The sequence below is a fragment of the Macrosteles quadrilineatus genome, unplaced genomic scaffold (assembly GCF_028750875.1).
Source record: "Macrosteles quadrilineatus isolate MER2022 unplaced genomic scaffold, UCM_ALF_1.0 Scaffold_9__3_contigs__length_116548681, whole genome shotgun sequence".
NCBI classification, from domain to species: domain Eukaryota; kingdom Metazoa; phylum Arthropoda; class Insecta; order Hemiptera; family Cicadellidae; genus Macrosteles; species Macrosteles quadrilineatus.
Genome location: NW_026542602.1, coordinates 20,884,123 through 20,910,096, shown reverse-complemented (window position 1 = coordinate 20,910,096; position 25,974 = coordinate 20,884,123). Strand labels below are relative to the sequence as shown.

Below are 25,974 nucleotides of genomic sequence, written 5' to 3'. Positions count from 1 at the left end.
CATTTATTCTGTTTGTACCAACAGCACTTGCAAAATGTGTATATTTGTACAGCACTACAACTCAAGGACTCCATTTGCAGTTTCGATTTTGTAGTGAGCTGACGCTCGGCAACGTACGGCGCGGCGCCTGTGGGTTTCATTTCACGACTCACTCATAGAGGTGAGTCGGGACTGCAGTATCTGATACTTTGTATCGGATACTCGCCAGTCCCGTGTGTAACTGTTACTCAAAACCAAAAGTATCTGATACTGGAGTACTCGTTTCTACTATTGAGTACTGGTACTGCTAAGCCTTCAATCCAGTACCAGCACCAGGACTCGTCTCGGGTATCAGTTTAGTAGTAGCCTACTCGTTTAAACTTAACTGAGTATTATAGCTGAAAATACCATAATCATTTGTTAGTAATAGCAAATTCCACATATATGAAAACTGCTTTCACTGATCACTATAAATGAATAATCTGCTTAAGAACACATAGTAATCATTTTGTAAAGGAACTGAGTACTACCAGTGGTATCCACTAATGGTATTTGGTATTATACTGATACAGGAACACTCTACGGGTACAAAATCCCGTCGACCGTGATGAGTACTCATGAGTACAAAGTAATCATCAAAAGTAACTGATACTCGAGAGTACCAGTACCGGTAGTAATCAGTATTTCGATGTACTCATTTAGCCCATCTCTACTCACTCATGCTCGAGATGAGATAAGCAAGAAAGCAAGCGCGCAGCGCCAATTGTCACAACAAGAAACTTCCCCCTCCCTTCCCTCCCTTCTGACTCTTATCCTAGAGCATAGCACTACGTTGTATTGCACTCTTTTATGTTAGCGTATTAGCGTGTATCGGTATCGTAATGGCGTTGTTTTGATGATTCATGATTGTTGATAAGTGAATGATTACGAGTGTTTTAAGTTTAATTTATAATTAGCGCATTAAATAAGAATAAAGTATAAACTGAATAAATGAGTACAACATCTAGCGAGTCGATACTAAGAAAACAATGGTAGAAAAAAAAGTCTGGCACTTAAAAAGGGTAAGGCGAATTTGGAAGAGGAAGATAAAAATCAAGCCAAATCAATGAGTAGATTTTTGTTTAAATCATCTGGTGGCGAGTCCAGTCAGCCCAAAGAAGTCACGATAGAAGACTGCAATGACGTAGGTATTTATTTATTTATTTTCCAAGGAAAGATTAAAACAAGCTGCTGATCACAAACGGTAAACATTACGTCATTGCCGTCTTCTATCGTGACGTCATGCTTGACGAGCATTAGTGTGGCCTTGATTACGGCCTGTTTTTTTTTAGTGTGGTCTTGGTTTTGCTAAAGTTTATATGATGAGTAAAAGTGTAAAAATGTTAAATTTATGCGAATAATAAACAGTCTTTTATTGCAAGTATTCTTCTAACCTAAACTTTTAAAAAAGTTCTTCCCAAAATTATTGGGAAAAAATTCACAAATACGGTTATGTTATGATATTGGTTTGGGGGGGGGGGGGTGGTGGGGGAATCCTAAGTGGCGCTGATTCGGGTGTTCGCTTAACTCTGAAAAATTCCTAGAACCGGCCCTGGTTAAAGTTTATAATGTAGGCCTGCTTATATTTATGCATCGCCCAAAATTCGTTGATTTTTTAAGTACGCTATTCTAAGTTTATAATAACAATATCTAAAGGTTAGGTTATCAATAGTAATTATTACCGATCTAATAGAAGATTTTCTCATCAGGTCATGGTGACTGGTGTCTGCTTTTTAATCTCTAAACTGCAGATGTCATACCTACAAAATAAAACATTTATATTTATCTTACTACTGTACTTTAAAGTATTTTTAACTCCCAAAAATCCTCAATTACTTCAAGATACAAGCTTAATTTATAGCTAGGTGATCTGAACAAGTCGATACAGCTTTGTCAATGAAACTCGATAAGATCAAGAAGCTTGCCGGATTAGCTGCAATTTTGAAACTGTTTCGATCCCGTTTTACCCATCTTAACCGCAGCAGCTGCAGCTCCCAGTCGACCGTGACATTGAACAATTTTATCCGGCTCGAAGGACCAATCTCGATCAACGTTGTCATTGGTCAACCTCAATCTCGGCAATCACGTGACCACTGGAGAGATTCGGAGCAACAATTAGAACAGAACTAATGGGCAGGATGCATGCCCACTTTTGTTCAACTTTGCGTCTTTAATGTATGGAAACTGTTTAAAATCTGGCGTCGTTCTGATTGTGATCGAAGTGGTGAGATTTTAGTGGAGAGATATCCGATTACATTTGATTATGCGGATTGCACTACCATGCTGATGAAAAAGTAGATTCAGTTACACTAGATAATAATATTGTATGTGACACAACACTGTATAATGTCGAATCTATAAAAAATATTATAACCTAAGCAAGTAGGCTTTTTTCCCCTCATTTCATTGAATTTACATATTGATAGCATATATTATTTTCAATTTCCTTAATGCTCTATAATTTATTTGCAAATACTGTTTGTAAAAACAGTTTATTTTGATGCAATAAGAGTAATTTAGATATATCATAAAATCTAATATATTGTCCCTGGGCCTTTACTATTGCTATGTTAGAAAAAATAAGATTATTTAAATTTTTTTTAAACGAAGCTTTTAAGTACGATTGATTGATTAATATTTACCGCGGATAAGGTTTATTCGTTTTACTGAACGTCCCTGTGTCGAAACATCTGTGACGTCATTTTTTAAGCAATGTGCCAATGATTGTAGAATGTAATAAAATTCAAAATTACCCATGATGCCATAAGAATAACGTCATTTATATAGAAAATCAAACATCCCCATGACCAGCACAACTTATCAGAACAATCTCGGAAATGAAAACTCATGTTGTCTTTCGACTATTTAAAGTTGATGTATGACAATTAGTAACAGTATTTCATGACTAATCACATGTGTGCTTGTACCAAAGTCAAGTTTGCCCCGGTGAGTCACCTCTCACTTCAAACGGGTTCACATTCTTCGTGACTCACTCCAATCAGGAATAAAGGAAATTGATTCTCACTGACACCTATTGTGCTGTAGATTGTGGTGTCGTGGTATTCATTTCAATTTTTTTAGTATCCTATACATTTTATTTGTCGTTTGTGTATGTACAAAACCGTGTTTATAGATTTAGGAGTTCAATATATCCGGTTTGCCTATGATTGCAGGCAAAGATCTTATTATCTTTTACTCTATTTCTATCTAGAATAAATTATATTATCCAATCAAGTGTATTTTGAAGCTATTTTGTGGAATTGTCAGGTGTTTCTGTAATAGGTAAGTAATGTTGTAATAATCAAACTCTAGCGTTGTCTTGATCCTCTTTTCAACTTTAAAAATATCAAAGATGTAGTTTTACCCAATTTGTGTTAAATGGGTTTTTCAAGTGTAACTTTAACTATTCGTTAAATAAACCGTTTTTTTCCTCATCGGGTAGTGACTGCTCACAGTTCCTAACAAATAGACATCACACTATGATCAAATAGCTAAAATCCACTGGTTATTGACGGGATTTGAACCCGGGACCTTGGGTATAGAGGCTCTGTGCTCTACCTCAGATCAGCTCGCTGCCCCGGGTAGTGGATATGTAGCAGAAGATTGTTTATAGAGAAGGTATAGTCAATAATTCTGGTTACACTTAACTCTGTCCTTTCTTCCCCCGCTCACCCCCGGCCCAAGCTAGTGAGAGCCCACTGGTAGCCCGGGGCGGAAACTGGGCAGTATGTTGGAATATCGTCCATAGTGAAAGGTTCAACACCGGCTGGCCTTAGACCAATCACTTTCACAGGCCGCACGCGTGAGCATCGAGAGTGAAAACAAAGAGAAATTTGAAATTTGGAATCGCTCCCGGGCATAGTTAAATGTAACAGGGGATATAAAACAACAGATCGACGTTGTCTGCAGATTGTATTGGGTTGGAGATATGATTATAACTTACTGGATGGAGTTCTCAAACGTTTATCGTCAGGAGGAGAAGTCGTGAATATACCGCTCTGATGGTAAAACTTTCATCAATAAAGGCACGGACGCAGAAGGTATGGTATTTGTTTTCGATATTATTTGAACAAACTGCAGTTCTGAAATAGTGGTCTATCACTGCTCGAGTACCATTTTCATATTCTTCAGAAATTTTTTCATGTTTCCACTTTGTTTCCAGCCGATATGGATAAAGTGAGAAAATTATATTTTGTGTATGTTTTTATCTTACTTTACTCATTTCAACCAGCCTTCATTCTTTTAACCTGAAAATTCCAAATGGCTCAAATTGAGAATTTAGAATCGGGTACGTTTCAATTATAGTAAAATTATAGTAAAAACGATGTACGTTTCAATGATGTCTTCCTTATCGATATACTCCTATTTAACACCCTTGCACACATTTGTAATATCATTTTTAACTCAACATCTCAATGCGATACAAAATACCGTTCATTACAGTGAACGGTTGCGATTTCAAAGCAATAAAAGCAATTACAATAGGCTGTTGTGGAGAATGTTATGGGTTAGAAAGCATTTTAATGACACCGGCTTGATTACAGAGATCACCGCTGCTCTACTGGTACAGTTTTACTTTCACTATCCGTCGTGTCTGGGTATGGTTATTACTCTATTATGGGCTTGCATAGAGATTTTGACACCGTCCTGACAAAAGAATGAAAGCCTCGGGAAGGCTGGGTTTAAAGCTTATCTTGTCGGACAATAGGATCTTTATAATGTAGAAAGTATAAAGGGGTATTTAAACTTTCTTGACTTAAATATGGGATTTTCAAAGTTTAATTTATCATATATTGTGACCATTGATGTAGTATTTTTAAGTTAAGGGTACTGAAATGACAAATAGTAAGTATAGTTTGATGAACAAATATAAGTGCTCGTATCATGTTTAGAAGATAGACACCTATTAAATTGACCATGACGTCGGTCTTCGGACACATGACTCGAAGTTCTAAGTCTTCTTCCGGCTTCCTGTCTACCACATGTTAGAAAATAACACCGAAACCTACCTCTTAATTTGTAAATTCACACCACTAATTTGTCGGTATTATAGAGATACATTACACTACTATTACCATAGACAATATACTGATATTAAATTGGGAATGAGTGATGTTTTGATTACAATTCCAATTATCCTAATATTTAATGTGTGGATTAATAAATACGTGCAGGGATTATTTAACCATTGTAGATTGCATTTAAACTATTTTAATTATATTAATACATTTTAGTTTAATAATTCTAATGTTTATTTATTCTTATCTTATTTATTGTTTTACAGTTTTGTTTTGGATACTCTGTTGGCATGAGTCGTTGTGTAATTTAACTTTTTTGTTAAAACTGCTCCAAATAAAGACCTTTTTAGACAATTCATTCAGTACTGTAGACCTCAACTTTCCGGTACTTCAATGAGGATATTCTGTGTTTTAATAGTCTAAAGTAATTAAGCTAAATTGTTGAACAATTTACCAAACAAAAGTGTGCTGGCTTCTACTATCCCCACTCACAAATACATACGTTTATCTGAGGAAAGAGTGTGTTTGGTTCTATCAAAACACTGTGGTACTCAGGCACCTTATAATGCAGCTTACTATTTCCCAAAATAATGACGAGAAATGATAAATCTACTATATGCAGATATAATATATTCATTGTTAGTATGTGTAGTAGACCTGTTATGAATTCAATCCCACGTAAAAAGTCCACGTCAGAGATTGAATAGTTAGATTATGTACCTTCTTCATATCCCTATACTTGACGTAAGGCGCACAAATTCCTAGATTACAAGTGACGAATATTAGCCTCTGAAGTGTAATATCCAAGTGAAGTCTTATTATGTCACTAGGTGCTACTGATAAAAGATAATCGTATCTAACAGTCAATTAACTTACTGTAAAGATTAAACTATACGTAAAGTATATTAATAGCTATGATCCGTTGGCAATGCCTTATACCATTGACTAAGGAAATAAAAGCCTTTTGTTTCCCTTGTCAGTGCTTATACTAGTCAAAACTATAGCCATAGGGGAAACAAAATTATTAGCGTTTTTAAATAGGAACTTCAGCAGATGAATGTATCAGATATTAAATCGTAATTACAATCATTTTGTAAAGATAGAAGTTTTAGAAATATTTCTGAAATTTTATTCTGAAATTTTTTCAACTCATGAAAATTTAACACCATACATGTACCCTATGTTTTGACAGACAGTTTTACACTTATTTAGCACTTATATGTACAATCTTAAAAACATCGATGAATTTAAAACACGATAGCAGAATATAGTTGTATGTTAGTATGATCCATACATCTCGGATTACCCATAACTTAACTTTATAACGTTTAGCAAAGCAAATAGATTTTTCTTTTAGAGATTTCTTTAACGAAACTCAATTGAGTATAACACGCACGTTACACTATTACAATATTCGATTTATGTCCTTAAAATCTTGGACTACATCCAAATACTTTCTCTCACTCGCAAATTCTGTTGGTCTCTCTTGGTATACCATACCAAACAGGGCCTTAAAGTGATCCAACGAATTTATGACATGTGCTCAGCTTTCATCCACACAGGAATGTGTTTTGGCGATGCAATAGGACTCAGAAGCCAAATGGGCAGGTATGAACTACACAACATTCAAACTATTAAGGAATACAGTATAACTGTATACCTAACACGCATTGGACCTTTTTACACCCGGTAAGAGATGGTAGAAAACAGAAAAGAGTTGAAACTCAAGCGGTTATTCGGGTATTCTAATGGTAATAATTATGCTTTGAAAGGTATGGGAAAATTAATTGTCCAGTTCGTAATCGTAATCACTCCTTTTGACGTTTTAGACTGTTGTTAATTTAAAAATTTGGTAGGCCTATCGTTCAAAATTCAAATTCGATGTAAACCCATAGATGAAGTAATATTTATTCTATGCCAAAACTATTTGTGCGGCCTACTCTATCTAGAATGAAGAATAACAACATGCTAATGGCTTTAAAGACTAAATTAAGACCTCTAAATTTTGTTAGCATTCTACAAAATATACAAAAATCGCAAATTTATAGGTTTTCCTAATGAAAGCTTTGGTTCACAAGTTAACCACGCCGCAGACATACAAAATTAATTCTCAATGCAACGGATCGTGTCGAATAAGTGGATTTGACAAGTTATCAGCTGTTGTGTTAGCATCTGTTGGATTTGATCAGCTGATTCTTTGTGAGTCATCCATGCCGCCACGACCCCTGCCCCTTCCGATGATTATATTAATTTTATGGGTGACCCTGTCTCTTGGTTTACTGTGTAGTTTAGATTGCGTTCGATATATTCATTGAAAACTTAAAGAAAATATCCTTAGATTTCAAACCAAACCGCTATAAAACCGTTGTAAGTACTTTCCGGTTTCAAATCACTTGCAATGTAATCCACATGACTCTTTATTCTGTGCTTACAAGTGCAGTTAAATTGTACCATAGTAATTATATGAAATTTACTACTTTTACTGATTTGCAAATGAGTATAAACTGACTAAAACCTAAGATTCCATCAAACAATTTCCTTTCTATTTTTTCAACATATTTTTTTCATTTCAAAACGTTTCCAAAAAATCATATATTTTAATAAAACAACTTTTATGACAATCTAAGACACTGCTATATAATATAATTATATATAACACAAATGTTTATTCTAACAGGATTTTTACTGCAAGCTTTACATCCTGAGGATTTAATATTGTACTCATTAAATTTCATATTCATCGACGATTCAAATTCAGCGAAAACAATTAGTTTCACAATAAAGAACTAAAAAACTTTGTTCTAGTTAAATTTTAATTCATGATCAAATGGTAAAATTACGTAACGGAAAAATGTATCATGCAATTTCATAAATTCCACGAAAGCATTGTTTAGTCAGGTGTGCAACAGCACTGTCGGTCTATTTCATACACCACCGTTTTATAGCAGTATTCCACAACATTTCTTTGTGAGTAAATTATTCCAAATTGGGCTTGCCACAAGGCAATTCCAAATGTCAAGGAAAGACCATAATTTCGGGGTTTAAGTTAAGAAATTCGTGAAAATCTGAGTGTTTATAGGCTGCTACTCATACACTATTACAAAGTAAGTGATTACACACAAGATTTGTAAGAGAAGACACATTTTTATTATAGTGGTGTAGTAGGTATTTAATTCACCGTGAGAACGCTGATGATGAAAATTAAATGCACATTCTAATGCACTCTGGCTGAAGCATGGCAGATATTTAATGTATAAAATAAAAATACCCCCGTCGCAGCAAACCTGCATACTAAGCGAATTTCCATTTACCCGGCTTGATTTCTTTTAAAATATTCCCTATAAATTTTCAGATTTATTTCCTATTTAAATAACATTAATTTTAGTGAGTAGTTAGGTTTGCTGCTACGGGGAAGATGTTGAGGTGTGTTTTTTCAATTGAAATATTGATAGCTTAGTATGAAATAAACCAAATTGCCAAATTTGATTAAAATATATCCATAAACAAGCAAACTACAACAGTTTATTTATTCTCCATAAGAATAACATGGGAATTTTAAATTTACAATTTTTTTAATTTTCTCCGTAGTCAATGAACATTCAAAAACACTTCAATATACTAAATTATTTGTTTTTTTAAGCTCTTCAAAATGGTCTAGAGAGAAATTTAGAAATTTGAAGTTTTTAGGGTCAAAAATGAGAAAAACCCATTTTTACCCCATAAAACCCCCCATAAACCCCTGATCCCATGGTCCGATTATGCTGGTTCGCGAACTCGTTCGAATAAATGTAGATTTACACGTTTGTACCAAATTTCATCAAAATCGGATCAATTTTGCTCGAGTTATCGCGCTAACGGACACATATATAAATATATATATATATATGAATTTGAACGGATGGTGTTTTTGGCCTCTGGGGACCTCAAAACGAAAAAGTAAATCGGTCCCGGGTCTAGGTCTTACCATGAGACCTACGGTAATAGCTTATTCCCTATATGGGAAATTCGCTAATACAATAGGCACCGAATCATAATTTGTTTCGTAGTCCTATACAATCAATTAATTGTCTGTATAGTTTGTTTTCCTCAAAATTTGATGGTTTTCCATTTCTGTTTCAATAAAATTGCTAGGGGTTTGAGATCTTAGGGTGATAACTATATTTAACACTTCAATTTTATTGGTAACTGATAGTACAAATTGGCATAAACAAATTTAATTCTTTATAAATGAAACATGATTTGATTTTGAGAAATAACTGTACGGTTTGTTTTGTAATTTTGTTAACTATTAAGGAATTGTGACATATCGAATGTTTATTTGTAGGCCTACTGCATTTGTTAGTTTGGTTTAAACAATTGAGTACGATAAACATAAGAAGGCACAGCGAATAAATTAGTTAAATATTGCGAAAAAATATTTGGTATAAGTGTAAAATATATCAAACACTTTTATGTGCTCGAGGAAATTAAATTACCTTTTCACCTCTAAATAAGTAAATTCACAATTAATTGTTCTGAGAGTCTGGCCCTTGTTTATATCGACAGCCTTGTTAAACATGTGAGAAAGTTACAATAGTTGATTAATTGCTCTCGTGAGAATTTCCTATTTCCCACATTGTAACATTGACACGACGCATCATATGATCATGTGGAGGCAGTCAGCTGTTTGGAGTGATCAGGTGGTTCCAAGGTCGACTGATAACCTTGCAGGGTCGACGGGATAACCTAAACTGCAGACTTGCGATCGCAATGTTTACAGATACACAAGTGTTTGACATTGAGGCGCGATGGAATCGATCAACTAAGTGTTATATCTTCATTGTCATTTTTTGCAGTCGTCATCATGTTTGTATACATGTCAACACTTGGAAATATTTTTTAGTTATCTATTGTTAAAAAGTAAATGGTTTTAAAATCAATAATAATAATCAAGATGAATAATAAAGAAATAATCAAATAATTAAGATGTCTGATGTCTCATCGAAAAATTACTGTTTTCTACAAACAAAAAGCACTACAATCTTTTTCTACAAATAAATACCAAATTAAAATGTTTACCCATGGGAAATAATTGTAAGTTTAAAATATCATTAGGCTACTGTACTCTATGATTTAAGAAATATTAAAGGTCAAGTTTTAAAATAGGTTAGACACATTGAAAACAACATTGTTACCGCATTCACGACAGTTTCTTATAACAAACCCAAGTTGACATCATGAAATACCAATGCATGTCAAGACGATTTCAATCAGTGCTTTAGATTAAAATCTATATTTCCTCTTTCATATAGTATGGATGGGAACTTAGGGAAATTTGATGTTAGTATTTGTGTGGTTGGTACACCTACACGAGTCCTGTATCCGCTTGTCACGTCTTATGCAAGTGTTGTGATTGCGACCTTTCAAGGTCGTTGACTTGACTGACCTCTAATTCCAACTCCGCTTGGTTCTCACAGTTATGACTTTATTGAACAACCGTGTGTTTTGAAAAGTGAAATCGCAATAATGTTTCTTTTGTGTGTTTTCACTTTTGCAAGGTACTTTAGGAAACTTCTTCTCTTTTTACATATTTCTCTAAAGTAAGATGACAATTTGTTGATATAGTAAAAGTTACATAATTTATAGTACTTTTTTCACACACTTAACAATTTTATAAGTCTATTGAATACATAATTTTTTATCAGCTATATCGTTATACCTGTATGCTGGATATAGCAAAATTACATACAAGGCTTTACAAATATAATTGTTCTGAAAACCGATTAAACTCATTTAAAAAAATCAGGAATTTCCGAGATAACATTTTCTGCCCCCTTTACCACCAAGAATTCCAGATATCACTAATGATGTATTCGATCTCTCAGAGTTTGATTCATATTCATCGGGTTTTGTTTTCCTCTGGGTCTAAAAATCTAGCACAGTTAACAGAAAAAAATAATGATACTGTATTTTGGAAAACCTTTCACATCATCAGTCTGCTGGAAGGGTTAAAAATCCTACTAACCACCTAGTATAAAACCTTAGTTTTATCCTAACAAAACTTGACATTCTATTCCCATATTAGAGCTATAAAGCCAATTTCATAACAATCATGTATGTTGTTGAACTGAGTCACAAACAGGTGATGTCCATTACTGATTTCCATTGAATTCGCCAACGTATTAATAAAGTCAAGCTGTAAAAAACCACTAAATTATTAATTATCAATAAATAGTTTATTGTAGGAACACCATAACCAACATTTTTCGCAGTTGTGGGATTTCTACACTAAACGATGTATTTCAATTTGTTCATCATTAATATACTAAAAAGTCAACAATAAAAAGAATGTTGGTTATGGGGTTTCTGCAATAAACGATTCTTATGAATAAACTAACTAGTTATGGATTAACTACATAAATAACTTTCAAAGTGCAGTAGCTAATTAAGGCAGAATATAATATTTTATACTGTATAACAATCTGTGAGTGTCTTAAAAAAAAAAAAAATCTCAGCGATGATACCCAAACAAAGAAATACATGTAGAACATATTAGCAAATTGTAAAGCTTTTATTCTTGTGAAAATAAAAAACAAATTTTACAATAAGTTTAAATGAACAAAGTTATATATATTTTGCACAGTTAAAATGGATGAATTTCATTATTGCAGATGCTGAGGCAGCCGTGCTGATGACATGGACGTTGCTGAGCAGACATGATGGCTCGTCTGCTGGACGATGTTGCCCCCGTCAGTGGAGGCAACTCAGTCCCCACCGCAGTAGACGGGGACGCGGGGGCTGTAGAGTGTAAACAACCTGCTCGTAAACTCAGCTTCAAAACACGCCAGGCAGCTGCTCGCAGCAACTACAGGACCGCTAAGGTGAAAAACAAAGCAAAAAAGTTAAATAAGGCAATTAATTTTGTTTCCTAATTCAATGCCAACTTGGATTTGTAAACTTGTACCTTGAACCATTGTACTAACCTAAATAAGTTTTATGAAAAGTAAATGAAAAATATAATGCAATATGTTTTGTAAATGGTCGGCCAGTTGTGTTTCAATTTGCAAAGTATCTGCACATCACTTTGCCTCCAAAAGGTCATAAAATGAAGAAAATCACTCAGTATTAATTACACAATTTCTTAAGATTGGATAGTTGGCTAGGAGTTGAGGATTCTAATGATATTTTTTTTTAATCTTTAATGTTTTTCTCCCTCTCTTCTAGAAAACATTTAAGTTACAGCTTCATAGAAAATTGTTTTTAAAAGAAAACATCAATAATGCAAACTGTTCACCTAACTTAAATAATCCACCTTTCTACTTTACTTCCAAATAATCATAAGTGTTGGCTAATGATGAGAAAGAGATATAAAGGGATAGAAAAAATAAACCAATTTTTTTATTCACTACAAATACAGTTTGGCATTTCTCAAACGAAACAATTTGATACCATCATTCAATCACATTCTGTATATAAATTACCAACAATTAAATAAAAAAAATAATTCAATTTTTTAATGTTTGCTTTGAGTTTGGGTGATCAGAATTCAACATCTATTTGTATTTTTCAGGTTTCCCTGTCTTCGACCAATGTTGCACTGTTGGCCTCAAAGTTCAACACCATCGTGATCGAGGACGGAGTTCAAGGAAGAGCTTTGCTAAGGAAACTGAGTACTAACCAACGTAAGCCTTCAGTCAACAAGGAAACGAAGAGACCTGTGAAGGTGAAGGCAGAAGGAATGGTCAAAGCAGCCATCGAGATCTTCGAGCACCAAGAAGAACTTTCAAGTAAATCTATGCCTAGGAAGGGAAACGACTCAAGACCTAAGCTTGTCGTTGTGAGAAAAACAAGCAAACATTCCACTAAGCAGGAAGAACACCCGAAACCAACTGTTTTTAGAGAATCAGCTGTAGTTGAAGAAGCCAAAGAAAGAAAGGATCTCAAAATTGAGGCTGTCGCTAACACAACAGAGAGGAAGGAGGTTAGAAGAAAACCAAGCTTGAAAGCAAAGCCTGTGTTGAGAGATAGTGTGACTAATAGACGACCTTCCAAATCTCTAAATCAAAGAATAGCAAGGTTTAATAGTACGGAAGATGTTGCAAATAATCCTAATGAAACAGTACAAAACAAAGAGGCAAGGAAACCTAAATTTGACATGAATGAGAGAATCGCTCAATTCAGCAGAACTGAAAGTAGTAAATCAATAACAACTGGTGATAAAAGTATACTGAAACGCAAAGAGAGTAATGAAGACACCAGGAAATCGGTGACTTTTGAAGTTGATGAAAAAGAAAACAAACAAGAAGTAACTAAATCATTATTAAGAAACAGTTTAAATAAGCAAGCGAGTTTAGTCGAGCAAACTAAAAATAGGCTGGCATCTATAATTCAACAAAATAATGACACCAATCAACAGACCAGGCCTAAATCTATAATAAGATGTGTAAATAAAGAAGTCATCAACAAGTACAAATCAATCTTAGAGGAAAATAAAGACCAACAAGTTTTTCAGAGCATGCCTGATATTGTGAGATCTGTTGAAGGTAAAGACGAAGGGAACAACAAAAAACTCTCATTTCCTAAAGATGCTACAATCTTGGAGAATGTTTTTGTAAATAATAATATTAATGTAAATAGTGTAAGGGATTGTAGTGATAATATCTGTGAGTTTTCAGCCAAAGCCAACGTAACTTTAAGCCCAGACCACTCTGATTGTTTAACTATTATACAAACTGGCAAAGACACAACTGATTCTGAAACAATTCAATCTTCGCCGTCCAAAAATTTAAAAGCATCCATGATACCAATTACATCTGAAAGTCCTAAACTTGAAAAGAAGTCTCTATGCGTTGCAACAGACCCTGTTGAATCCATTCAACTTGATAAAATCAAACCTAACAGTTCTTTTTTGTGGAAGCCATCAACCAAAATAAGTGTTATAACTGAGGTGCCCATCTATGACGATAGACCAGAGATGAACTATGATGACAATGTCTTTGATGACGACTGCTCAAAATATAATACAAATAATGAGGAAAAATCAGTATCAGAAAATGAAGGGAAAAATACAAACTCTTTGGAACTGGACATAGCAAGCAGTTTTATTCTAGAAATGACAGAGCAAATTGACAGGCGCTTTAGTAGTGGATCAACCCAGGAAAATGAGTTACACGAAACAGACAATCAACAATCAATAAATGAAGTAAACACAAATTTAATGAAAAACACTTCTTTCTTGCATGGAAGTTCCAACAACAGGGAATATATTACATCCAATAAGCCTAAACAAAAACCTTTACCACTAATACCTTACGTGAATCACAATCAATTTTCATCAAGAACCTCAAACACTCTACCACTTCCTCCAAAGAATCTATCTATTGATTCTCCACCCCAATTACCAGAAAAGAAACCCAAAACTTCAATAGATGGAATTGATTCAAATGCCCCTGCGATTCCACCACCGCATACAAAACCAACAGTAACTCGCACACCATCACAGGAAGCTTGGCTGAGTAAATGTAAGCAGATTTTAGAAATACCTCCGCCCTTACGAAGCCGAGAAGGTTCTCGTGAAGAACTTATTTCAAGTTCACAATCTTTAACAGTCTCAATAAGTGAGCAACAAAGGAGTCTCGGTGATAAAAGGTTTTCTGTATCGCAAATTGAACTGCAGAGACGAATTAGTGAAATGAACTTATCTAACAAAAGAAACAGTTTGCCCTCTAGTAGGTTTATTCCTACCAGTTACACTGTGTCTGAGGATCATTACTCATCCATACAAAACTTGAAGAATGATGTGGAGGATCAAGGTGCTTATGAATCTGTAAGTATGTGTTTTAAAGTAACAAACTTAAAGATTTGTTGATCAATCCTTGAAGATCTAGATCATGTTATATATTTTGTTCTAATCTGATGTTCATCAGATTGTAGTTTGCTATAAGGCAATGTGAATTTGTATTTTCAAACAATGAATTAATTGGTTGCCTGTACGGTTTTGAAATTACAATGAAGAATCTACTTATTTGCTACCTATATTTTGGTCACCGTAACACAAATGTCTGTTTGATTTTAAGAGGAAAATCACTTTTTAACAATTTAAAACTGGTCTTAGTTGGTCTTCAAATCTTGCTCAAGATTGCTGTTTCAACTCCAATCGTGATTGATGCTGGACCAAAATTAATACCTTTTATCATTGGGTATAGGTCCATAAATAGTTACATACCCGGATTGGACCGTTTGCTTAACATTAAAAATTATCTTAAGAGTCCTTATCAATCCTGGCTTGCCTATATGGCTTATACCTTAAAAATTACTTCAATTCTTCTAGAAAACCACACAGGCCAATAAGTCTTTGACTGCAGAAATCCTCACCTAAATAACTGTAATTTTGAAACAGTGTGAAGTAAAATTGCAGTAACGGTTTAAAACTAAACTCACGTGTTGCCTGACACCACAGCACTATTAATTTAACTTTTGCTTCTTCCAGATCGGCGAGAACAACTACGCAGAGATAGAAGAAACAGAGACTCTAGTGGTCAGGAGAGAGGAGGTGGACTCAGCCAGTAATATCTACGATGATGTCGGAGAAGTAGAGATGGAGGATCATTACGAGGCTATCAATTGTCCTCTCGTAGCGGCTCAAGACTCGGACAGTTCATGTGACCAGAGCAACAGTCTGTACGGGCTCACCAGACCAGCCAGCCAAGGTAATGACAGAAACATGACAAGTAGGCCTACTGTATTTTTATTTAAGTAGATTGTGCTAGGGTTGAGTGGAAATCTCCACATACCAACCATATAACGATAGAAACTATAATGAATTAGTAACTCTTAGGCCCATTTTACGTGAGCTGAAACCCACAACGTGATTCCCGCGTGAACGCAAAATCTTGTTCAAACTACACGTGTTGGGATCCCCGTTGCGTGGACGTGGGATGGGCGCAGTGGAACTCTGTGTTTTATAGCTGAAGTTGTCCGACTCAAGCTATTAATTTAGACCAAGTTATCCTTTTGTTTATTCACATTGCTTAGAAATATAGATTACTTTAACTTCGGTATATACAAAACCGCTTATCTCCGATGAAAATTGCAATTTTAATTCTAAAGAACATTTTCTGGTTGTCATATTGTAATTTTGTTGTATTTAGTTTGGCATTAAAAATGAATATCTATTGTAAGTAATGTTAATAAATTAAATGTACTTTATGTCAAACACATTACTTAAGTTACTAGCTGAAGGTGACCAATTATTTTTATAGTTAAAATAAAAATACCTTTGACTAAAGGAATACAAAATGTATAACATATGAAAACTTATTTAATGCTACATTTATGCTCAAACATTACACCGCACTGTGTTGGACAAACTTAAACGCAACTGAACAATATTATGTGAGCTTCCGCGCGCGTTGATACTGCGTCGTGGATCCCGCTTGTGTAGACACGCCTATTTAAAACATGGTCGCTGTCGAGCGTGTGGTCCCGATGTGGGAATCCCGTCACGGGTTTCACGCACGTGTGGATTGGGCCATAGACCAGTTAGTATAGTGAAGTTTATAAAAAACTTAAGAAGAAATACATTTTCACCGGATACATATCATTTTACATTTTTATGGCGTTGGTTGACTCGATAAGATGTATTTGTATAGTCAGATAGTCCTCCCATAAAAATATGGTCATCAGTGGTGATGATTTAATTATTTAGGGAAGATATTGCTAACAAAGTTCTTTCTTTGATCTGTGTAAGCAAATGTGCAAGTCACCAGGTGTAATGGGAAGCCAAGCGGTGCAGTATAAAGTTGCTTATCAACGAGTATAGTAGAAGAGACAGTTCCGAATTTAAGCAGGGGGCCCCATTGTTTTCTACAAAAAAAATTTTTAGAACAAAAATTGAATTTTTATTTTCTAAAATTAATGGACGTTATGGCATGGTTTGGGGAGAGGATTTCAATGTCCCATGATCGTTGGAGATGTTCACAATTCCACATCATGGGTGGCGATGAATATTATGTTCCTGTAGTTGCAGATGTTTACTGTTTCGCGGCGTTCGCGAGTGGTGATTAAACCATGATAGCCTCCATGATTGCGATGGATGTTCACAATTTTGTCTCAATCGTGGTGAAGTACCACCTAAGGGACAGGGGCCGCTTGAGTTAATTTTCCCTGGGGCCGCAAGTACCCTAAATCCGGTACTGAGAAGAGAGCGATCTGACCAGTAGTACTGGCTGCCAAAAACTTACTGTTTACTGTCCCTGTCTATTGCAATCACATCATTTACAGTGTGGGAACAATTTATGAGTTGAACTTTAAACTGGGGAATAAAACTGGGGAAACCCCAAAACACTGTTTGAAAAAAATAAGCAGAGTAAAGGTGTTCTTCCAAAGAGATCTTTTACCACTACACCATTGCTATACAATTACTTTGTATTAAATTGCATAAATCTTCCCAAAAAGCAGGAGAATTGATAATACTAGTCTCGGTAAGCACCTAAAGGCATAGCCCTCCGAAACCTAGGGTTTGATCTGGTTTCCTTTGTCAGTTCTGGTGTGGCAAAGTAGGCTAAAGATACATACATATTAGACATTTTCAGTGGATACCTCAAATGGAAGTTGACAAGTGGTAAATTTTTCTGAATCACACAACCAATCTTTTTAACTTATTACTTTATGTTTGATTTTGATAAGCACAACCACAGTGAAGCAACAGAGGGTAGCCAATATTTATCTCAGATCAAATCAAATCAAATCAAAATCTCTTTATTCCTGAATAATGTTACATATTGTTAAAATTGTGTATGTACAGGAAAAATAATTCCCAAGTAGACTATCCGTCTGTGTTTGGGAATGAGTTGCTAATGCAGCTATACACAGGTACATAAATATTCAGGAGTACTTAGACAATAATGATGATAGTAAATAAAAAATATATATATAATAACAAGATGAAAAGAAAAAACCTAACTGCATCGAAACATCCAAAATTCAATTTTAGTGATTGTAAGTGGTATATAGCAACGAAGAAAAAAGGGATTATGGTGATGAATGAAGCTACAAAAAATTATGAGTACAACGATTTGAGTAATCCTTCTGATTGCTCCCTGCCGAGATTTAATAGCCAGCTCATGACTCTACGCTTAAACACAGCGACGCTGTCACTCTCCGCCTCTCGTATATGTGAAGGCAAGTTTCGATACAATGTATGACAAACGTAAAAAGGTATAGTTTTAAGGGTAGAATGGGAAAGTCTGGGAAAAGAAAAGCCGAAGTTAATGTTACTTCTAGTCAAATAACGATGTTGAACAGGAGAAAAAACAGAACATTTATTAATTTTTATGAAAATAAGAAGATTTTTTATGAACAATTGGCGAATGTTAAGAACTGGAAAGTCGCAAAACAGTTGCAAGGAAGAAAATCTAGAGTTTTTATTTAAGATAGTTTTTATAACAGATCGTTGAACGACAGAAAGTGGTTCCAGAACAGTGGGAAGGGCACCACCCCAAGCCAGGATACCATACTGCAACACCGACTGCACGTAGGCAAAGTACACGGTCCGTAACTGCTGCTTCGAGAGCACCTCCCGAAGCTGCGTGAATGCGTAAATGAGCTTACGTACTTTGTTTTTGACATATTGAACATGCGGAGCCCAAGTCAATTTACTGTCGATCACAACCCCTAAATACTTATACTGCTCCACACGCTCAATCACTCCACATGCGCAGCCAATCGCGAGTGCATCGCCGCAGCAGTGCAGCTTCAAAGATCTCTCACCAGGTCCAAAGTTATTTCTAAGAAAAATAGGAAGACATTTAGTTTTTCCAACATTGACTGTAAGTGTATTATAATCAAACCAAGATTTTAAATTGTGGAGATCTATCGATGCAGAACCGTACACCTCGTCCCACGTACTGCCGGTGGTCACAACCGCCGTGTCATCAGCGAACAGTATCACCTTGCTATTTAATTTAGCTTTAGATATGTCATTTATGTAAATAGAAAATAAAAGAGGTCCGAGAGTACTGCCTTGAACCACACCATATTCTACCGGTGTTACATCACTCACAACTCCATTTATGGAAACTACTTGTTCCCGAGACTTAAAATAGTTCGCAAACCATCTTAGAGTTGGTCCTTCGATACCTATACATTCTAATTTACTTATTAGCATGTTTCTGTCAATTGAATCAAAGGCTTTGGTAAGATCCAAAAAAGTTATAAGAATTTTTTTGTTTTCACTGAATGATTCAAAGATAAATTTTGTAAGATCGAATAGAGCGTCTGAAGTATTTCTGTCGTTTCGAAAACCATACTGTGAACTAGAAACTATATTTTCTTGATTTAAGTAATTTGACAATTGGATTTTAACACATTTCTCAAGTATTTTGGAAAACACCGTTAGAAGGGAAATAGGCCTATAGTTCGATTTATCAGATTTTGGTCCAGATTTATATAAGGGAATGACTTTAGCTATTTTGAAGATATTCGGAAACTCTCCAGTTTTTAAACTACGACTGATAATATAGTAAAGTGGTTCAATAATACAGGTAATAGATTCCTTTACAAATTTTGCTGAAATATTGTCAAGGCCTGGTGCAGAACCTCCTTTAATACTCCTGACGATCTCAGTAATCTGCTCCCTGGTGACCGGCTGGAATCGGAAGACAGACTCCTGGCGGGGATCGGCCTCCACCAACACTGGAGGAGGGCCATCAGGGTGTAAAGCTGTAGCGAGCTCTACTCCAACCGATGCAAAATAGTTGTTGAATGAATTAGAAATAGATTTGACATGGTCGGTAGTGACAGCGTCGTCTGAATCTGCAAACTCCTGCACAGGGAAAGGTTGTTTTCTAACTGGGCGGCCGGAAACCTCATTCACAATTCCCCAAAAACGCTTTGCGTCACCATTAGCCTGTTCAATTTGGTCCCTGTAATAGTCATACTTGGCGCGCTTTATAAGTGAATGAACGGTATTCCTGTAAGTTATATAACGATGGCGCAATCGTAAATTAAATGGTTGTTTTTTAATCTTCCTGAATAATTTGTCACGTTCCCTAATTGAATTAATTAAACCTACTGTTATTCATGGCTTAATTTTCTTAGTCTTACAGTTTAGTTTGGCTGGGGACGTTGAGCTAGTCATAGCACGTGTGACAATATCTACCATTTTTGTAGCACAGGTGTCTAGGTCCATAGAATCATCTTGCACAGATTGCCAATTGACACATGATAATAAATTTTCAACTTTTACCCAATCAGTTTTTTCCTTAACAATTGACGTTTGTTCAGTAGTTAAGCTAAATTTTGAATTTAGAAACAAAAAAATTAGTCTGTGATCTGTAATTGATGAATTTAAAACAGCTGAATGGACATTGAATGACTTTAACAATCGTACAAAAATGTGGTCTATACATGATTGACTCTCAGGTCGAGTTACCTTATCGATGCAGGATACGTATCCTGCGTCATAGAGAACATCTAAATATTGGTCTTCTACTGAGTTATGATTTACATTCAATATATTAATGTTTATATCCCCTACTAAAATTCTTATCATACGATTGCCTTGATTACCGTTAATGTAGTTTTGAAGGCCATTTACAAAAGATATTAGATTTTAACTTGGGCTGCGGTATACACAGAGCAGCTCGCACGGTTGACCGGCCCACTGAAACGATAGCGACAAACAGCTGGCCACGCCTCCCAGACACAGCTGATGGCAAGTCACCGAGAACGCACTGTCTATGTACACCACTAACCCATCATTTCTGTTCAAGGGATTTTCTGATTTATGTACATTATAACCATCTATGTGTACCAACTGGGAATCGTCATTCAGCCATGCCTCACTCAATACTATACAATGAACTTTTACAGGAATACTATTTAACACTACTACCAATTGGTCAATATTTTTCGAATAACTTCGGATGTTTTGATGCATTACATTAAATTTTAAATAATTATTTGATACGTTGCAAATGTTCTTTATATCATCATAATCGTTAACTAAGTTACAATCAACAGTAAATTCATTGGCATCGTTATCAATATCGTTATCCATACTAACATAGAAACGGTGCTCGGCCTAATAAGATAAGAAAATGAAATGTTAGTCTGAGTGACAACCTAGAAAACAAATTTTTCCCTACAAATATGTCAACAAATATGTCCCTACACAATATTTTATATAACTTAATAAACTGTTTTACATTAGGCATAAAACAAAAGATTTTAAATTTTTTCGGCTAGAGTAAGCTTAGTACTACTGTACTGATAAACCTTACAATTGTTTTAATTATGTGTCCTAATGAAACAATTTCTGAAAGCCTATTTCAAAAATTTCATCATGTAATGTGACAGTTTTATTACTTTTTAATGGCTATGGGTGGATAGATAACTAACCATCACACAATTCATGTCGTTTGTGACAAATATGCTATAAGTGAGTTAAGTAGCGTAAAATTATGTTCAGCTAGTACATATGATGCTGAGAAACCATTAAGAAGCCATAACTTAACTTATCTTCGTATCTGCGTTATAGAACCTATGTGTAAAATTAAAATATTCGCTCAATAAAAAACAAAAAATAACCTAAAAATAAAATTGACGTTAACTTTGATTCATAATGTGTACTACTCTAACAGTAAAAATGTATCTGGAATGATATACTACTACGGTATTAGGTGTGAGTTATATCAGATACCGGTGATGTTGAGTCACGTTGTTTCTGCCGTTGATGTTCTGGTGGTGGTGATTGTTGTTGCTGCTGCTGCTGGTCGGAGTCGGAGGTGTCGGTCTGCGGAGGCGCCGGCTGCCACTGTCCCTTGAGAGCTGCGAGACTCCTCACCCTGACTGGTCGGTCCTTCTCCTTCCCCTTGACAAGTACACGGCCGTCCGTTACAGATTAAGGTAGTCGTTTCAGATGATCGATTGATATGATAGCCTCAATTGGAAATTAAGAAATTATGTTTTAAAGACATGTAATTTGTGTTTAGGAGGAGGATACCAGGCAGGAGTTGCGGGAGGAAGTGATACAAGCGATGAGTGGATTGACCTGGACAACTCTGATGAACAACAGGAGTCTGTCTTTATGTGAGTAAACATGTTAAATAACTATCCATAGTTGCAATTAAAAACTATAATGACATAGTTATACACAAAATCAAATATTTTAAAATATTGAAAAACAAGTAGGTAAGGAGTTTAAATTATAAATTATAATTCAAAATATTTAAATAGACACTATTGATAATTATTAACTATACATTTTCTTTAGGGCCTTTTTAAATTACTACACAATAATTAATAGTGTCAGTTAAATGCCACTTTACTTTGTATTGATATAGCCTCGGTACCCTATAGTTCGGTACCGATCGTCACATATATGCGACGCTATGGTCATTGCCGCAGATAGAGGTATACATTTTAATATTACACATCTTTGTCTGGGTGTCCCTTGGTTTACAGTACCCGACCACGGGCCAGTGATGCAGCAAAGTAAAAAACTGTTTTGCCAACTACCGTATGCCATCAATAATCATCATATCCACAGACCAAGTGACGCACATATAGGATATGCGACAGACATCTCTGTAGACCACTGTAGAGAATTCAGGGCCTTCATAAAGACCATTTCGAAGATATAAGGTTTTTAATAACATTGGGACACCAACGCAAATATGCAACGTCATTCTGTTTTAATGTGACCAGCTGTCGCATATATGCGACGGCAGTCCATTGGTAAAAACCAGCCGTCACATATGTGCGGTGATGGTCCATATGAATGAAAAATATAGTACTATTGCGGTATTTTAATTGCGGTAGCGAACAATGCTAACTTAGGCTAGTCTCCTAGAAAATCAGGCTATGGACACTTGATTATGTTGAATAATGAATATTATTTTATTATACATTAATTTCCAATCAACTTTCTCCTGTTGCTAAGAAGATCTTTTCCTCTGTGTAGATTTCGAGAGAAGGAGCGCCGCGGGGCAGAGACTTGGAGCATGAAGGTCCGCAAACAGTGGAGCAGACAGACAGCTGATGGTGACGGTAAGTTATAGAAGTGAAATGCTTTGTAAGGTAGTTATTTCATATTCACTCTAATTACCAAACCCCTTTGACAGCTTCTGACTAAAGTGTGATCGACTGAATCTAACTTGTCGGTCCTACATTTATGGGTTTTATTATGTCCTTTTAATCTTGTCTTGAATTTAAGTAGCTTATTATTTTTTTTTTACCTAATAATTTTTTTGTACTCTGTTGTTTGTGGGGAGAGTCGGATAACGTGGAATATGAAATAATGTTAATATATTAGGTAATCGACACCCTCCTGTAATAAAAAATATAATTTTGTACTTCATTATTTATTATTGTGGTTGATCTACAACACCAACATAACCGATCTCCACCTTCCGTCAAGGAGGGCACCATAATGGTCCTAATGGAATTTCCAACGAGGCCCTCTAGAAGATATTCACAGTGAAATCCCTGTTGATTCTGAGAATTCAGAAAGGCAATTCCAATTGACACCAACACCATATCAAAAGTACAAAGAGCAGTCTAGCATACCATTTCCCTCGCCGGGTGGAACTTGTTACGCTATATCTCAATAACGCTAGATATCAATTGGTTGAGGCTTACACAAGGCAGCATCAGGCTAAACTCAGGGTTGCTTTTGTATGCTGCTATGTGTCCAAACTGTCTGTCTTGGAGATTGATTGAGATTGATCATCCGTGTCAAACTCAAGGCAGCAGAGAGGAAGTCAATCTACCAGAGACAATAAGGCATACCTGTAGGGATGCTGCAAAACAGTAGAGCGATCCCACCCTTTCCAGATATGGCAGTAGAGCTAGGGTTGGCTATTTGCGGTTTCGACTATACTTACTGCCCGGAGGGGTTTCTGACGGGTCGTTCTTACGCTGTCTACGTTGTGGTATGCTTTGCCTGGAGACCACTCAACATATTGGTGAGCTGTTGTCTAAATTGGTTAGTGGGATCATGCTGGATAGAGAGGTATTGGTATACCTATTAAAAATGAACAGCATAGATTGGATTGAAGTCTAGGTCTTGTAAGAAATCTGGCAATAGTTCTGAGAAGTGCCACAAGTGTTCACATGGTAGTTTCCGAAGAGTAGAAGAAATTACATTAATTTGTTTACACAATTGATTCTTCTTTTATCACAGTTTGTTTGATATATATTTTTCAAAATATATAGTTCCATTTTGTTACTTATTTTAAAAACAAGTGGTCAGCAGTGTTTTTTAACCTTAACCAGCTTAGAGTGCAACTTATACGAGCAAATTAAACAAACCACACTCTGAGCAAGAAATCAGATCAGGCAGACATACCAGTAAACTTTTCCATGAGTTTTATTCTAGAACTAAATATCTATTACCTTTTTGACCACTCTTTGCTGTTAATAAAGTAATTAAGGCAGTCAGATAACAGTATTGACAGTATTAACATCCTTAGCCATTTTAACCAACAAAATGTTTTGCTTTAGAGGAATCAACCTCATGATTTTGGTCAGGACCGGTTTAAGCGGTAAGCAAAGTATGCAAACGCGTAGGGCACCAACCAAAAGGGGGCACCTAAGCGCTCTTCAATGTTCAGTTTTAAGGAAGGAGACTCTAGGGGTTTGAATATATAAATTTTATATATTCAATTGTAGAAGTTAAATATGTATTTACATCGCCAAATAGGACTGTAGGAGTATGGAGTTAGAAAAAATTGTATATCGTAAGGTGTGAGACCCTTACGTTCACTCCCACGACTTCATTTGTTATTGTTACAAAATAACAATAACCACAAATAATAACAAATGGACTCGTCCGTCAGCATGTCTCCGTCATCCACTTGGATTCGTCAGGCAGACGTTTACACGTTTCGGACGTCCTTAAGCATTAATGTTTACCCTAATTTTGTCATGTATCCAGAGATAATCCTTACTATCAGTGTCCTATTTATGGTACTTGCATAATTGGTGAACATCTCCCCTAACGGGGACATCATCATCGCCACCCGCGATTGCCACAAAATCGAGAACACCTCCCATGATTATCGTTGCCACCTGCGATCGCTGTGAAATAGTGAAAGTCTCTTGTGTAACAGGGACATCAATAGTTAATTGGCCAAATAATAGATTTTTGAAAATAAAAGTTCAATTTTTGTTCAAAAAAATTGTTTTAGTACAAAATGTTGCAAGCAAAAAAAGGCCACTGTGATTTTACCTAAACCTGGCACTGACTACCATAATGTATTTTATGGGGGGGGGGGGGGGGCTCCAGAATATTGTTTGCTTACAATGGAAAAATGTCTAGAACCGGTCCTGATTTTAGCACATTACACTCCCAGCCATCACACTCCTCTGTAGGGATGGTCTAACAAACTACCTAGTAGTGAGTGTGCTAATAAAATCTTATACCCCTCTCTCTCTCGCCCAATCACTCATTGCTCCAAAATCTTCATGAGTCACACAACAGTGAATTGCAAGAACTCGAGGACTTTCTACCATCATGCAATAATCATACACTTTAGGCTATCAGTGTTGAATAAGCAATAGACTCCTGGAAGTAGTTGAATATCATTTACACGTGTTTTAAGCAGTGCCTGATGGTTGTAAAAGACTGCAAATTAGCTTCATTGTGTGAATAGTTCGGACCAGTTAGGTTTGTAATTTATAGAACTTTCTAATTGTTCATTTAGTTGAATCCAGTGGTATAGTGGGGCAGGGATTTGTGGATATTTTTAATAGATCCTCTATACTAAAAGGGCGCCCAGGTTTTCTCTGAGACAATTGTGTACAGCAAAATTTATACATCTCTGAATTAAGCTCTGGTTTTACCTCTTTTGTTGTAATACAAAGTAGAGAGATTACTTCCCTACTCACGAGTTTCCAAGACGCTTTTTTATTTGTATGGTCTAATAAAGTCAGTTGTAAGATTAGATTTTGGGAG

General features: G+C 35.6%; 1 protein-coding gene across 3 annotated transcripts in view; it reads left to right on the top strand.

Annotated features, from left to right (window-relative positions):
• LOC129002133 (uncharacterized) overlaps positions 1-25,974 on the top strand; it is a 123,682-nt gene that overhangs the window by 67,608 nt on the left and 30,100 nt on the right. For all 3 annotated transcript variants that reach the window (XM_054429733.1, XM_054429732.1, XM_054429731.1), the window contains exons 4-8: positions 11,687-11,896; positions 12,586-14,841; positions 15,505-15,724; positions 22,010-22,106; positions 22,981-23,066. In XM_054429733.1, coding sequence (XP_054285708.1) covers positions 11,732-11,896; positions 12,586-14,841; positions 15,505-15,724; positions 22,010-22,106; positions 22,981-23,066 — 2,824 coding nt within the window. In that variant the 5' untranslated portion in view covers positions 11,687-11,731. The remainder of the gene's footprint in view (positions 1-11,686; positions 11,897-12,585; positions 14,842-15,504; positions 15,725-22,009; positions 22,107-22,980; positions 23,067-25,974) is intronic.